At 46.0% G+C, this 15,336-nt stretch overlaps 4 protein-coding genes across 4 annotated transcripts; 2 read left to right on the forward strand and 2 right to left on the reverse strand.

Annotated features, from left to right (window-relative positions):
* Nucleotides 1-1,931: 1,931 nt before the first annotated feature.
* PADG_00469 (uncharacterized protein) lies at nucleotides 1,932-4,177 on the forward strand (the record flags this gene model as incomplete). The annotated part of the gene is made up of 5 exons (XM_010757538.1): nucleotides 1,932-2,118; nucleotides 2,285-2,653; nucleotides 2,736-2,986; nucleotides 3,074-3,420; nucleotides 3,514-4,177. 5 exons carry the CDS (start codon nucleotides 1,932-1,934, stop codon nucleotides 4,175-4,177), a joined length of 1,818 nt encoding a protein of 605 aa, XP_010755840.1.
* Nucleotides 4,178-6,640: 2,463 nt separating this feature from the next.
* PADG_00470 (uncharacterized protein) lies at nucleotides 6,641-7,658 on the forward strand (the record flags this gene model as incomplete). Its single annotated transcript, XM_010758062.1, has 2 exons — nucleotides 6,641-6,977; nucleotides 7,111-7,658. 2 exons carry the CDS (start codon nucleotides 6,641-6,643, stop codon nucleotides 7,656-7,658), a joined length of 885 nt encoding a protein of 294 aa, XP_010756364.1.
* Nucleotides 7,659-8,527: 869 nt separating this feature from the next.
* On the reverse strand, nucleotides 8,528-11,354 carry PADG_00471 (uncharacterized protein; the record flags this gene model as incomplete). The annotated part of the gene is made up of 7 exons (XM_010757539.1): nucleotides 8,528-8,650; nucleotides 8,718-9,444; nucleotides 9,537-10,252; nucleotides 10,339-10,920; nucleotides 11,022-11,128; nucleotides 11,234-11,261; nucleotides 11,322-11,354. The coding sequence occupies 7 exons, from the start codon at nucleotides 11,352-11,354 to the stop codon at nucleotides 8,528-8,530; spliced, it is 2,316 nt and encodes a 771-aa protein (XP_010755841.1).
* Nucleotides 11,355-12,394: 1,040 nt separating this feature from the next.
* On the reverse strand, nucleotides 12,395-14,143 carry PADG_00472 (uncharacterized protein; the record flags this gene model as incomplete). Its single annotated transcript, XM_010758063.1, has 3 exons — nucleotides 12,395-13,198; nucleotides 13,274-13,839; nucleotides 13,990-14,143. The coding sequence occupies 3 exons, from the start codon at nucleotides 14,141-14,143 to the stop codon at nucleotides 12,395-12,397; spliced, it is 1,524 nt and encodes a 507-aa protein (XP_010756365.1).
* Nucleotides 14,144-15,336: the final 1,193 nt, after the last annotated feature.

A 15,336-nucleotide genomic window follows, 5' to 3' on the forward strand; every position in this document is an offset into this window, starting at 1 on the left:
TATATTTCGAGGAATATAACTTCAGCTCCCATTCAAAGTATATAATCTGGGGAACCATGCAGGTCTAGAGAGTACACGGGTAGCTAACTGCCTGGGATTAGGCGGTTGAACAGAAGAAAAGGTTTTGAAAAGAATTCAAGCTACGAGTTAACGAATGATGAAGTGATGAATATGAATGTTCGGGATTGGAAATGGAACCTCGTTTGTTGAAAAACTTGTTCACCAAAAGTTTGTAGATGATCGCTGCAGATTAATCAGCCCATTTGAAATGCATCCATGAACTCCAGTGACATCGCAGATTCTTCTCATTGGCCCATGAAGAACAAACGTCACAAACCCTGGCTCAGGATATTTGAGGGAGAATTACAGAATACAAGGCGAGCATGGTGGAGAACATGAATAATAATGCAAGTATCCCGGCGTCAAACGGGGCCCATCACATCCAATTCACCATCCATATAAGAACAATTCGGAGAGATTTGCTCTGAATCATGAGTTGGTCAACATTCATCCTTCAATAACTAACTATTCTCTCAGCCAACGCTCAACAAACTAAACCCGATATTCTAGATATAGACTGCGTTTTTTTTTTTTTTTTTTAAGCAAGCGATGTCAATCCCGGCATGAGGCTAATTACACAGCGTAGTTAACTAAAGATTGCTGCAACCTTATTAACCAACCCCCGCCTCTCAAAGCCTCAACCAGCTGAATAAATAATGAGCTCGGTACAGAGGAGCTATTTATGTGCCAGCATCTGTCAAAGAGGTTGTACTCTCAAACCCCAGCGCGGGGTCAAAAACCACTGAGAGCTATCTGATAATCTCCAACTAACCGGCTGTCCAACTGTTACGGAAATCCGGAAAAGTCACGGGGACCTGGATGCTTTGAAAGAACCTTTTTATATCTCACGATTATTATATTTGGAAGCCACAGCCAAAATCTCTCGCTGGTTACCGTGGATCATCAACTCGTTGAAAAGGGAGCAGCTGGAGTTTGAAATTTTAAATATAGAAACGGGATTTTAAATCAGATTCCCCAGGACTGGAAAAATAACTCTATCTTAGTGACTTCTCAAAATGGGCAAGACACACAATATAAACTTGACTTGTCCAACGGCACCTACATGCATGATAGTAGCGTAGAAGTTGTATCTCAAATCTGGCGAACACTGCCAATAATACATATCTATCATATTCCACAGGAGAATTTCTGAAACTTCTCTGCTGTGAACCAACTAGTTACTTAGTTCAACGGGTCTTGAATCTACGCCTCCTTGTTTCTTCTAAGAGTGGCGGTGTTCAACCCCACACATTCTCGTCAACATCTCCGAAACACTCGGGACACCGCCATTCGTCTTCCTCCGCTCTCATCACCTCTCATCACCTCACCTCACCTCACCTATTATTATTATTATTATTATTATTATTATTATTATTATTATTATTATTATTATTATTATTATTATCCTCCCTGCTGTTAATCAGTAATTTTGGTTTGTAATGTCCCAGTATGGGGCTTAATTCATTCCACTGAGTTAAAGTCGTCATTTTCTGTCGAATCTATTCCTCCTCTTCTTTCGCTTATCGCTATCCGGCACTTCCACCCGCCGCGCTTTCACTTCAACATCCAGTCGTATTACCCGCAATCTACATTGTCTGACGCTGCTGACTATGTGTTTTGGCGTTGTTGTTCTCCAGCACATCCGTGGGTCTGTCAACTTCTATTCGTCTAGTATCCTTATCTCACATTCAATAGCCATAATTGCTTATCGATAAACCGCATACCTTTTGGATATGTAGATAAATACCAATCCACATCTTGTCCGATGAGTGCGTACAAAGAAAGGAATAGCCGAAAGGAGATATCATTCACCAATTCCATATACTCTCATACTCCCTTGCGGAAATGATGATATCCGCGTTGCTGTCGATATGCGTTCTCCTCGCCGCAACGGCGCAAGCGCAGATAGCCCGCCCTTCAAACGACTCTTCCGATCTTTATCTCCCAATGCTTTATACGAATTTCAAATTAATGACGAGACAGTTTCCGCTACCAGGTGTCAATCTAGCGCCACTGACTGGAAGCCTGAGAAGGATATTCCGGGATGGCGTCTATTCGGTATGGGATTTACCTTCTACCCCCCTTCATATCTTCATATACATATAAAATTACAGACATATGAAAATACTATCTGTTGTGGACAATGGATATTAAATTTCGAGCATTCACTAACGCATGTGTCAATGTATCTGGCCGCAGGAATTTAACATCACTGGGACCCTAGTTCCCATAGGCGCCAACAACGCCTCCGATGTCAAGGGGAATAATATTGCCTATATCAGCTGCGACGACTCTGCTTACCCGGGGAATCTTAAAGCGGATGACACAATCCGGACAGCTGTGCTCACAGAGTCCCGTCCGAAAGCAATCGTTCTTTACAGCACAAAGTTTGAGCACTGCAACTACTCCTCCACAGGCCTAACCTGGCCTCCATACAGGAATGTTTTCACCGTCACCGATATCCGAGTCTCCCACGACATACTAGCTGGTCTGTTCTCCGAGCCTCAGTCCAATGAAGAGACGTCATATATAGTTCCAGACCTGGAGGAAGATTTGCCAAGACCTGGGACTGATCATGGACGGAGAAACAATGGTACATACCTTTATCCCTTTTTTCCCTTTTTTCCCCTTCAGAAGGAAGGAAAAAAGAATCGTGATCGAAGCTAATTTAGCAGCGCCAGCAGCCATGATCATTCTATATAGTATCACGGGCATCATCACTGCTCTGTTCCTTAGCGTCATCGTCACCGGCGCCATACGAGCACATCTCAATCCGGAGCGCTATGGGCCTCGCAACATTGTTGGTCGCCCACGCCAGAGTCGCGCCAAGGGGATTGCGCGTGCAATGCTGGAAACAATACCAATTATCAAGTTTGACGACTCTAGCGATGGGACTAAACAAGTCGCCAAGGCCGATATCGAGATGGTGTCGAACGATGGAGGTGGCGAGCATAATCTGCGTAGAAATGGTACGCGGCAAGGAGTCGATGGAGTGAAAATCCCCGGTTCTCAGACGGAACCACAAGAGGAGCAGCAGCAGCAACAACAACAACAACAAGCACAGCAGCAACAGAAACAACAAGAATCGTTGCAGGAGCAGGAAGATAAACCAACCGCATCGCTTAAGGCTAAGGCAACAGACAGTGAATCACACTGTGACGGCTCCATCGGCCCGGCATCACCAGAACCCCAAGTTATCAATCCCGACGTACCACCTGAAACGGGCACGTTGGGATGCCCGATCTGTACAGATGACTTCATAAAGGGCCAAGACGTGCGGCTTCTACCCTGCCAGCACAAATTTCACCCCGAATGCGTCGACCCCTGGTTAATAAATGTCTCTGGCACTTGTCCTCTCTGGTAAGTCAATAAACAGACCCCTCATTTCCCAATTCCCCTCACATCATACACAAGTCCCGAAAGAAACATCACCCAAGCTAACAACCAGAATAGTCGCGTAAATCTCAACCCCCCAGACCCCGACAACGCTGATGGATCCGACCGCGATCATGACTCAGAAGACCCCACCCGATCCCCCTCCCCCTCCCAAAATCCCCACAGCAACCGCTTCCTCTCCCCCCTCCGCAACCCCCGCGGCTTTTCCCGCCGTCACCACGGCGTATCCACGCTCTTCGGCTCCTCCTCCACCAGCGGCATGGGCTCTCACGCCATTGTTGAAGATCATATTTATACGCTGCGCGGGCTGCGCCGTTCGCGCCACGAGCGCGACGCGAATATGACGGCAAGAGGTGCAATTGAAGAGCAGGATGAGGAGGGGGAGGCATCGCTCTCTGCTCCCGGAGCTGGTGCGGCGGAGGATAGGTCCAGGAGGAGTCGGCTATGGCGGTTGAGGGGGAGGTTTTTGTCCCGGTCGCGATCCCGGTCGAGGAGGGATTTGAGTATGGAGAGGAGCGTGAGTTTGGAGGCGGAGGCGGAGGCGGAGTCGGAGTCGGACGCTATACGGCAAGCAACGACTGCCACAATGCCGAATACTCCCAGTATCGATACTGGTGCTGGTGCCGTGAATCCCTCTGGTGATGCTCAGGTTGCAGATCTGACACCACAAGTTACGACAGCGGCGACGATGACGACGACGACGAATACAACGCCAACTTAACTGGGTAGTTATATGATGCGTGCACTGAAATTGTGTCGTTTTCTTTTTCTACTAACCTGCTATTTCATTAAAAGTGCGCGCACATGCATGTGCAACGATCCTGTCAGCTGTGTTTTACGGATTTATCTACTATCTATCTACCGGTGCATCTACATATGTAACAACTACAGTCCCATATATCGCGGAGAATTTATCTATGTTTTTTGGTCTATCCCAATATCAATATCTATATCTATATCAATGGGGTTCATCTTGAGGAGTGTTTTGGTGGTGAGCTTGGACTGGCGTGATGTGTTTTATTATTTTGAGCTGTTGTTCGTTTGAAGCATTTCCGCGGTTCTCATATTTTTCTGCCCTGATTCTTTTTTCCCTTAGATCGGTGCTTGGTGATACGATACATTCCGAAACTTTTTCTTTCTTGCGATACCAGATGGTAACGGTGTCATCAACATTGAAAATATGTAACTTTTTTTTTTTGTAACATTACATCAGTCCCTTTCATTGACCCAGTTACCAATGTATATAAATATATAAATATATATAAATATATATATATACATTAATGAGTTTATCTTGGCCCATTTTGCACGCAAAATATTTTATGCATAATAATACATTTTTGGTTCCTTTTTGCTGCTCTCTTCCTCACTCTAATGGTACCTACCATCATCCCACGTAATCCCCTATATAAATTCGCCCTATATATGTTGTACGTACTATTTCAGAAAATTCTCCAGAAAACTTGTTGCTCCTCTTTCTCCATTTACCTTTACTGTGCTGTACCGGCCGACTCCATTGGGTGACAGGTTCCGTAGTGCGCATGCTGCTCTCCCTTCAAGTTCTGCATCCCAAAAGCTGGAATCATTCCGTGGAAATTTTCTTTTGTTTTTGTTTTTTGTTTATGTTTTCCCTTAAACTGAGTTTGGATTCTTTTCCAGTCCTTGTCCTTGAGCTTAACTCACTCCACTTTTTTGTTGCAGGTTGTATAGGCCAAATCTAGCCTCAGCTAAATCGAAGGGAGCACGATTAGTTTCAGCGATACAACCGATAAAGACCCCCCCCCCCCCCCCCCCCCCTCCTCAGACCGAAATCTTCTTTTCATGAGAGTATGATATCAGTGAATATATCACGACTGGGTATTGAAATTTTTGAGGGCACCGGAATGGCATGTTATATGGGGTTATGTGTTCCCGATGTCACTGACATAGTTAGTTAAGCTGAATATATGGTTGACTCTTGCTCAACTATGTTACATGGGATGTTTCAAAGCGGAAGACTTTACTTCAATCAACCCGATTCTGATCTTCACGTTATCGAGAGCAGAAGAAGAACGCAAGACGATGCGCAGGACTTAGAGCATGAGAACCCTCAACTAATTCCCTTGTGATTAACTAACCACGCAAAGAGGCGTCCTGCGCACTAAAACGCACACAGCAAAGACAAAACCATAGTAGCTAGGGGATGGATGCCTCCTTTCAAGACTGCATAACCCCGGTCGGGGACGCCTTAAAGAGAGTCCGGAAAAGATGTTTCAGAAGTTAGTTATTTACTACAAAACAACACTTCAACGTGTCGGTGGTGCTGCATACTCTCTCCCGATCTCTCCTTTTAAGCGCCTACATAGAGTAAATATCAGAACATATGATAACCATGATTTTCTTTTCGTAACGTTACCTTGAACAATTACGAGGCACCGAGAGAGAGGGTGACAATGTGAGCTGACCGTAGATCTCATATTTAATTGACTGCATAACAGACAGCATTGGTGTGGTATCATACCACGTCTTTTCGATATTGCTCTTTGTTATGTTTCTGTTGGCGGGCTTGTAGTTGAGTGACTAGTTGTATCAAAAAGTATTTCGTCATGCCGTGTCCTGGAACTAGTTAATTGATCCTGAATCCGTAGGATTTCACTTCAACAATAAAAAAGGGGTGCCACAACTGTGCATAACTAGATTGCTGAGCGGTAGACGCACGTCAAACCGCTCAAAATCCATGCTCTCGAGAGCATATGAAAGATGAGTTGGAATTTGGATAAGGAGATTTGATCCGAATGCCCCTGGAACGCGAATTCAGCCTTTTTAACTAATTACTAATAAATAATCTGTGGGTATCCAACCAGCTTGAGGAGTAAATATTTTATATTACTCTCCATTCAAACCTCTTGTTCCTGTCGCCAGGAAATTTCAACACATGTCCAGTGCATTTCTTGATGATATTTTCTTTTATTTACACTGTTTGTTTCTTCTTAAACTTTCGTTTGCAATCGTCGTTCCCTCCACATTAACTACACAGCAGTTGACACAATAACAATTTGTGTCTATGGCTTCTCGTCTTATTTCACATAGGATAGTTCCTTTCTTTCGTCTACTCTATCAGAATTTGTCATTTGTCTTCGCTCATTGACATTCCTCTCCGCCCCGCCCGCCCCATTCGTACCCAGCAGGAGAACAAGGGATCCCAATGTCCCCGTCTCTATCTTCCCCGTGGCCCCAATCGCTGTGGCCTTACCGCTACACCTCCCTGACATCTCAGCAGCTTCGCGAGCGGCGGGAACTCCTTTCGCTCCGTGGAAACTACGCACAGCTATCTGCTCTCGTTCTGCTTCTGCTGCTCAGTGTTTATAGATTTGCAACAAGCAACCTCGGGACGAAGGGTATCGAGAGGAGATCCACGCTGGTATCAGCATGGCTGGATTCTCCATTCATGTATGGCGCGACGGAGATGAGGAGACATTATCTCGTTGCGGCGGGATGGTTGGTATGGTTATTGGCGCTCTCCGCCTGGAAAACGGGCGACGGTATGTCCACCCCCTCCCATTTTTAGGGGGCCCCGCCTCCTTGATTTCTCTTCTCGCATTTAACATCGCAGCCCTCTGCCTCCGCCAAAATCCTCGGTTAGTTATGTGTGGACATGCACTGACAGCCAAGCAGACCACCTTCATCTTACTAGATCCATCGCCCACACGGCCATGGCCACAACTCCTCTCCATCTTCTTCTCTCGCCCAAACTCTCCCCAACTTTCAATCCTTTCACTCAGGTCCTGTCACGACTTCTACACCTGCCCCAAACATATCTAACCCCCTACCACCGGCTCTTCGGCCGCCTCGTCATTCCCACACTCCTCTCGCTTCATGCATTCCTCTACATAATGTTCTTTGTGCAAAATGGGTTGCTGGAGAAACGATTGAACGATGCTGATGTGCAGTTCGGTATTGTAGGAATCCTAGTCATGGGGGCTTTGGTGGGCATGAGTGGATGGGTGAAGAAAAGGGGGTCTAGTAAAAGGGCCTCGGGATCAGTGTCAAGAGGTACAGCGTATCTTATACATGTTTCGTTGGCTATGTGTTTGTTGGCGGTGGCATACTGCCATGTGGAGTATGCGAGGAAGTTTGTCGTGCAAGCTGTAGGGATTTATGGGGTAGATGTGGGAAGTTGGGTGATTAAGAAGGTTGTTGAGAGGGATGTGATTATGAGATGAGATTGTCGTACCCTTGGACGACACTGTTTGGACACACCTTGGGATACTGTATTTTTTCCTTCGCGATTGAGAGATCTCGGGATTTGCGGCGTAGGAGGCTGTGAGAAGGGGGCTTATATTTTATTGGAAATATTTCTATCCCTGGTCGAAAATTGTTTTAAAAGATGGAACATCATGGAAAGAGACTTCAGAGAGTCCAAGAGAGTACACCGTAACAGGGAAAGAATGAAAATTGTTTAGATGTGATATTATTTACATCCATATCTATAAATCAAGAATTGACTTGAAATAGTTTAGTGTATTATTAGATGTGCAGACAGTCAATTTTAAATAGCAAGATGCAAAAATTGGTGGAAATCAAACTTGGCATGAGAAAAAGAAAGAGCTGCATTCAAGGTACACAAAAAGTCAATTATTATTAAATAATAAAAGGGCAAGGCTAAATGAGATAGATAGTGAGTACTACTTCTCGGGAAAGGCATGACATGATATTAAAGATAGGAATCGGCTCAAAACGCTAAAGTAGTGACGGGAGGAAGAGAGGGAAATAAATAGAGACAAAATTTGACAGGGCATTCAAGAAATTGGGTCAAAAGCAGAAAAGGGGAAGAAAAATGAAATATGTGATTCCGAAGAATATGATGCCACATTTCACTGAAGTGGCCAGGGAAAAGATGAAAATGAAGACGAAATGAGGTCAATATATCAAGTACGTAGTATATTCTTCATTCCACCATCCACACAACCAACACCAGTTTCTATCGGCCCTCGTCGCTCATCTCCCGTGGCGAATGGCAACTAAGGCTCATGAAACCCGCAACCGCAACGTCGACCCTCCGTCGCTGCCGATAATCCTTCTGCCTCCTCTACTATTCCCCGGGCATTCTCCGCCTAGGGATCTCTCTCACCTCTAACTCCGGTGGCCCGTCATGAATCACGTCAAGAAACAAGGACTGGCGTCGTTGCAGCTCCTCGAGGCGTTCCAGAGGATTCTGTATATTTCCAGTATAAGTAGGTGATTCCAAGGAGGTTTACGAACGCATCGATCGTGAAACGCACCCAGTTCTCCTGCAAGGGAACACCGGTGGCGTGTGGTAAACTATCACCACCATCCCCTCCTTGCCTTTGCTCTCTTCCGTACTGAGACTCCTCTTCTCGCTGTTGTCCTATGGGCCAAAAATGAGGTCGCTTGATAGGTGCCGGGGTCACAGGGAGGCTGGGCCGCTCTATCTCAGTGGGGAAACTTGTCAGTCTCATACTGGGCTTTCTCCCGGTGATATCGGTTTCGAAGTCGCCCCCAGTTGTGCTAGACCTAGCCAATCCGGATTTCAAAACTTGAACTTTCTCTCTCCGGGGCTTTCGGATAGTGCGCATGTAATGCTCAATTTCCGGGACTTCGTCCCAGGCGTTCGAGCGGATGTAACCTTTCCAAAGATATTCAGATGTTGGTGGCGGTTCTGCTGATTCTTCTCGTGGTGCGCCCAATGCCGTATCTCTTTTATTTGGGACTTCACTTAATAGTTTCTCATGGGATACCGCAACTATGCCTGTTCCTGCTTCTTCGTCTAGAAAAACACGAGTGGGTTTCGGGGCGTAGGCCTCCCATGGAAAAATGTGGGCCAGACGCTGTGTATTTGGTTGCTTTGGGGGAACTTTATAGTACATATCTTTCGGGGCCTCTGGGTATGACTTCGGAGGCTGGAAAAGTTCCGTGTCCTGTGACATCGTGTAGGTGTGTGAGGGTAAACTGAATGCCTCCGGTTTGGAATCTACAGGAGGTGGTTCTCTGTCATTTTTTAATCAGCACGTGTAATTATATATTTGGGCCTATTTGATTTTGTCCATATAGATATATGTTTTAGATATAGTGGTGCATACCGAGAAGGATCCCATTGCATCCTTGGAGAAGAGAACGACGGCTCTGGAGCTGCTCTGGGTGGCTCGGGTTCTTGGGAGATGACAGGTATTTGCCCAATCTCTAGCTGTTTTAGTGGCTCAGTTAGCTCTTGTGGAAGTTGTTGTGTTGGTAGGGCTGGTACGCCAGTAACGGGAGAGGTTCCTGGGACTGATTCTTCTTTCGATATGGAAGGAGAATCAAATGGACGACGTGGAAAGTGTCGGTAGGCAGTTACATGCTCTTCACCACGAACGTATTGTGGGACAGCACTGACGACAAAATCCTGGCTTATATTAGGGATTCTATCTCGCGGGGGAGGACTAGCTGGCCTGGCTGCAACTTCAGAGCTATTCAATATGGAACTATTATGAACAGTGTGAGAAATTTCAGGGACATGAGAGGGTAGGAAACCATGCGGGATATTGAATTGCTGGATGTTTCCATAAGCTTGTGGTTCTACAAAAGCTTTAGCTTCAGCTGTGAGGGGAGCCGGAGCCGGAGACATAGTGGAAGTGGCAGCGAAATGAGCAGAAGCATGAGGTTGGTCGTAGGTACAAGCTTGAGCATGTGGTATCTCAGGGGTATGCATTCGCTCCGGCGGCTTAGTTGGCTCATGAACGATCCCTGCTGCGTGGAGCTGCCCCAAACCATGCTTCGCAATGTCAGCTCTCGACGAAAGCTTGGTATCCGGTTTGACCTGGTTAGACGCAGTAATTAGCATTTCCCGTTAACCTCCCTATCGGGTGTACCAATGCATGGGTATTCATATCATATCATGCATACCACCGGCCGATAATGTCTATAATACGTCGCCCACCACCTCCCCAAAAGCTGATTATATGGACTCCCCGACGGGAACAACTGCCTTGGGAGATTCCATGGTTTCTGTGATCCGATATAATGCACCAGACTAATTGTGCTGCCAAAATGTCGGAAGGCTGGAATGTATTGATAATGACCACTTGGCGTGCAGTTGTACACGAAGCTCAGTCTATCCCATTTCTTAAAATGTATATTCAGTAAACCCTGGTCTGCTCCGTCGAAGCTGACTCCCTGCTGAGCAAGAGCAAGGAGGGAGTAATAATCATGCATATTGGGACGGAGCACCATGAGGCCTGTATTGAAACAGTCTGGCCAGCCGGTATCAGGCACGGCGGCGAAGTTGGTATTAATTGTGAGAAGCTCATCGGGAGCTCGGAGGGACACTACATCTGCATCGATGTATACTAGCTGTCGGTATTGGGTTTGCCTCCAGAGCTCAATTTTTGAGAATGTCGAAGCTAGGTCTGGTCTGTCCATCAAATACAGATTTGCGGGGCAGTGGTTTACAATTCTGTTGATAGGGACTACATCGTCGTAGATGGTCTTTTTGTTTTGTTTCAAAATTAGCAGATGTTAGCTAACCCACCACAGATTTGTTATGAAGAACTGGAATGGGAATGCTGAACAAATGGAAAATGCTGTACTTTTAGCTCGTCAATCGTCGAAGCCTTGAGGCTGTCCAGCGTAACCAGCACGACAAGCTTTGCTTTGCAGCCATTGTCTCGCAGCGAATGGGCCAATACCATGGCACCTACAGAAGCAGCAGCAAAAGCAACAATGATATTGTAAGCAAAAGAGAAACGTTAAAAGTGCATTGCAGACGGCGGGTCTGGTCATGAGATAAGTTAGTGTTTACCTGGGAGATAATTGTCGGTGAGAAGCATCTAGATCACAGTGTGAGTTTTGGTCCATCAGGTACCTGCAATTTTCCATGTCAAACTTACCGTGCAGTAGACGGCTTCTCCTGGATCTGCCATGGTAGCAGTGGAGCCAGCCGCAATTCACGTCGGAGAGGGGAATACGAGATTGAGAGGAGGCAACGAGAAAGAAGATTTCGAGACAATAAAGTTCCCGTCTCTGTATTTATATATAAGCTCAAGCTTGAACGAGTTTGCTCCGTACTCCGGTGCGATGACCCACAGGGGCCAAGCGGGGAGGTTCAGCTCGCCTGTAGGTGTCTGAGATATAACCACAAGCGTATATCTAGGAGCAAGTGGTCAATTAGCCGTGGTCAATTGACTATTATGATGTGGAATGATAACCCCTAGAATGGCCGTGAGAAGAGCCATGCTGCGGTTGTTGAAGTTTCTGAGAGTATTATTATTAGTTACAAATGGAGTGGGGAAATTTTCCATGTCGTGGTTTGTTTTTGTTTTGCTTCGAACAAGGGTCGGTCAAGCGGCGCGAGAGTTAGTTAAAATTTTTTAACTCAAGTGCAGCCACGGTTATCTATTAAACCTAACTCCATACCCAAAGGTCGAGTAAGTGTGTTGCTTCGGACGAATACTTTGAAACCAAGTAAAATTCTTTAATTCGATAAATACTTCTCGGTCCGTTACAGCTCCGCATATAGCTAGGAATATTGACATTCGTTATGCCGAAAACCAAGGTAAATAAAAATATCCATATCAAGTAGTTAATGGCGGACATGGATATATAATAGAGCCATCGAAAGGAAATATCATCAAGAAGATAGCACAATTCTCAGGACTGATATCATATAACCAATTCCAGCACGTGCGCGTTCGAACAATGTAAGGTAACCTAATCAACATATCCATCATGACTTCGTGTTGTTGTCAATACAATTTCTGACACAGATTCGATTCCGTCCCACATGTATAGACACCCATTTTCCCACACGAGATCGATATCCATTTTGGCAGCGCGTGGGGGGGAAAAATGCATTCTACCAGTCATTCCAGATCAAAACCACCATAGCGTAATGGCGTGGTGGCGTGAAACAATCCAACTTCAATATCACCAAATCCTTCCCTCCATCCTTTCATCCACCCATTTATTTCCTCACCGTCACAACAGCGCCAGGATACACGTCAGTAATTGCCGCACCAACATCCCCATGCTCACCACAAATAGCCCACTCCACAGCCTTCTCCAAAGCCGCGCACCCTTCCACCTCCATTGGTGTGTAATGCGCCGTACGCGGCAATATAACCAGCTGACTGCCATGTACTAGGTAGTCTGCGATTCCTTCCAGAATCACCCGAGGGTCCAGCGCCCTATCACGCTCTCCCCATACAATTGTCGCATTCGCCCTCAGTGCTCCGTGGGGCCCGTCCTGGAGCGGCATCCCGCTGCTCGTCCGTCGAGACTCCCCAAGCCCGTACAGTGCGGAAATTGTCTCAAGAGATTTGTGCCAAGTGCTCACTGCAGCACCATGTCGGTAATAGGAGATCATGTCACCGAAGTTTCCTAGCTTGCTGCGCCGTAAGACACTGGGTGGGTACCCTTCACCGTCCTTTGTTGTAGTGTTGCATTCCGAGCTGCCAGGACCCAAAGTGCTCGCCATGGACTCTTGGGCATCTCGGACAGTGAATTCGTCGACTTTCCCTGCCGCCCGCTGGTGGATCGCCTTTAACAAGGAGTAATTGCCACCGCTGCCCACGTAACGCACTATGGGCATGGGAAGCTGAAACACAAAAATGTACCCTGAGAGGAACAGTTGGCGTAATAACGGGCTCAGCCTAGATATAGCCCGTAGGAGAAGCCTGTGGGAGTGGAATGGGTTTCGCAGAAATGTCATTAACATTTTTCCCGAGGATTTCCATGCAAGCGAAATATTTGCTCTCGCCAATGGTAGCTAAGAAAAACGACGCATGAGCCCACCGACAATAGAGAGTAAACAGCAGACTCAGTTCATATCATCAAAACTTACTAAGGGACCATTCGTCAAGATAAACCTGTCGACCAATTGTGGGGCTTCCGATGCGAGACGAAAACCTATCACAGCACCCCAATCATGTGCAACAAGAATAACCTTTGCTGGATTCTGCTTCTTATCCCCACTCGCGCCCGCGCCCGTATCTGAATCAGTAACCTTATCACCATCACCATTACCGTTGACATTAATCCCATACTTGCGCCTGATAGCAAGAATGAACTCAGCAACATGTTCCAAAACCTCCGTTGCGCCGTATTTCTTTAACGAGTCGCTCCCGCCATATCCTGGTAGGTCAAAAGCAACAATAGTAGACTTCTCCCAAAGCACTGACGAGACCAGCAGGTGGCGCCAAATCGCCCAGCTGTCCGGAAAGCCGTGCATAAAAATGACAAGCGGCTTTCTTGCTTTTGATTTCTTGGTTGCCATTGTTTGTGATGTGTTTTCCATGGCCAAGAGGTTGTCACTGGAGACATAGTGGAACTTGAAGCCATTCTTGAGGGTTAGGAAGTGGTGGGAGAAGCCTTCCCATTGCTTCGAGAGGTTCCAAAGGCGGTCCTTTGCTATGGTAGTTTTATTATTATAGGGTTAGAATACTGGCTCTTGAACATGAAGAAATCACTCGTAACTGGACGAGTTGGTTATTTCGAACAGGCCTAACCCGTACGGATATGATATAAATTTGAGATTTGGGGGTAGTTTAGGCCTCCTACCTAGCAACAGCTCCAATCTCCGCTGCTCCGTCGTCCGCTGGAAGACAGCTCCTGACCAGATGAAAAAGGCACTATACATGCAAAATGTAAAGAGCCCGTAGAAAGCAACGAAAATCAAGAGAATACCCCGGATAAATGTAGAGGGCGTCTCCATGATTTATGGTTGCCTGAAGCCGGCACTCGGATAGGTCAAGGTGTACCTCTGTTCTCCTTATTTTTCAGCTTCACAAGCGTGGGGGTATAAATAGTTTGAGGGTTGTCAGCTGAATTCAAAACAAAACAAATGAGTATCTGGAGTATTCGGTGGGTTATATAAAACAAGAGGAAGAGAAAGAAATTAAAAAATAGATTTGCATGAGAGGAGGAAAGGAGAAGGATACCAGATAGCTTCGTATGCGAGCAGAATCAGCCACAAGGAAGCTCTTCTCCCTGGTTATGATATAAGTATTTCCTTTTACAATAGCTTTGGTCGCAACATGAAACTATTCAGCCAGAATGTCCCACCCCTTGCTTCCTGCTGGCCTGCCCCTGTTTATCAACGAGAAAACTCCCTTTTGCTTCCAGAATTCAAAGTTCCTTTTCACTATAGACGATTGGCCGAGGAAGCTAGAAACGCGGAGAGATCTGCTTTAGGCCTTGCATATGCGTTTGGCTTGCAACTTCAGCGCGTAACTCCTCGATGTCAACAAAGAGCAATGCTGATACCAAGTTTCAAAATAAGATTCTCACCCAGGGACTTTAAAAATTTCGATGATATATTGGCCAGTTAACTCACCCCTGGCTTTTGCGGGATGGAACAGACGTACTATCTCACCCTTCGGGCTGCAGTTGAGATAACTACATCTTTCGAACGCGACAAGAGTCCATAACTGGGTTTTCACGAGAGTGTCGGAAATACGAGAATCGTGTTATATTTAATTGACTCATGAGGAGAGAGGTTGAGATTGATAGAATAGCCCAAATATGGGGAGAGAGGGTGGCCAAGGCGTTTGTTGGGTGAGTTGGTCCGAGTTGAAACTAAAATGTTAAATATTACCGCGAATGATGACGTCAATTTTGCTACGTTGTAGATCTTGAACATACAAGGTTAGTTTAAGGCGAGCACAACATTTTGGAGTTCATAAAAGTCAATCTCTCCTATTAAATGACAGAGAACCTCAAAAGCCGGGCTACAGGTTTATCGAGCATTAGGCGCCCCACCGTCGAAGATTTCCTAGTGAATAGATAGGCTACTTGGAAAGAAAAGAAGCACCTGCAAGAGGATGGTGTTTATTTTTCTCTTTCTCCTTTTTCCACTTGCACTTTTAGAGAACAACAGATGAGAAATTAAAAGTAGTAAACATAAAC

The sequence above is a fragment of the Paracoccidioides brasiliensis genome, assembly GCF_000150735.1.
Source record: "Paracoccidioides brasiliensis Pb18 unplaced genomic scaffold supercont2.1, whole genome shotgun sequence".
NCBI classification, from domain to species: Eukaryota; Fungi; Ascomycota; class Eurotiomycetes; order Onygenales; family Ajellomycetaceae; genus Paracoccidioides; species Paracoccidioides brasiliensis.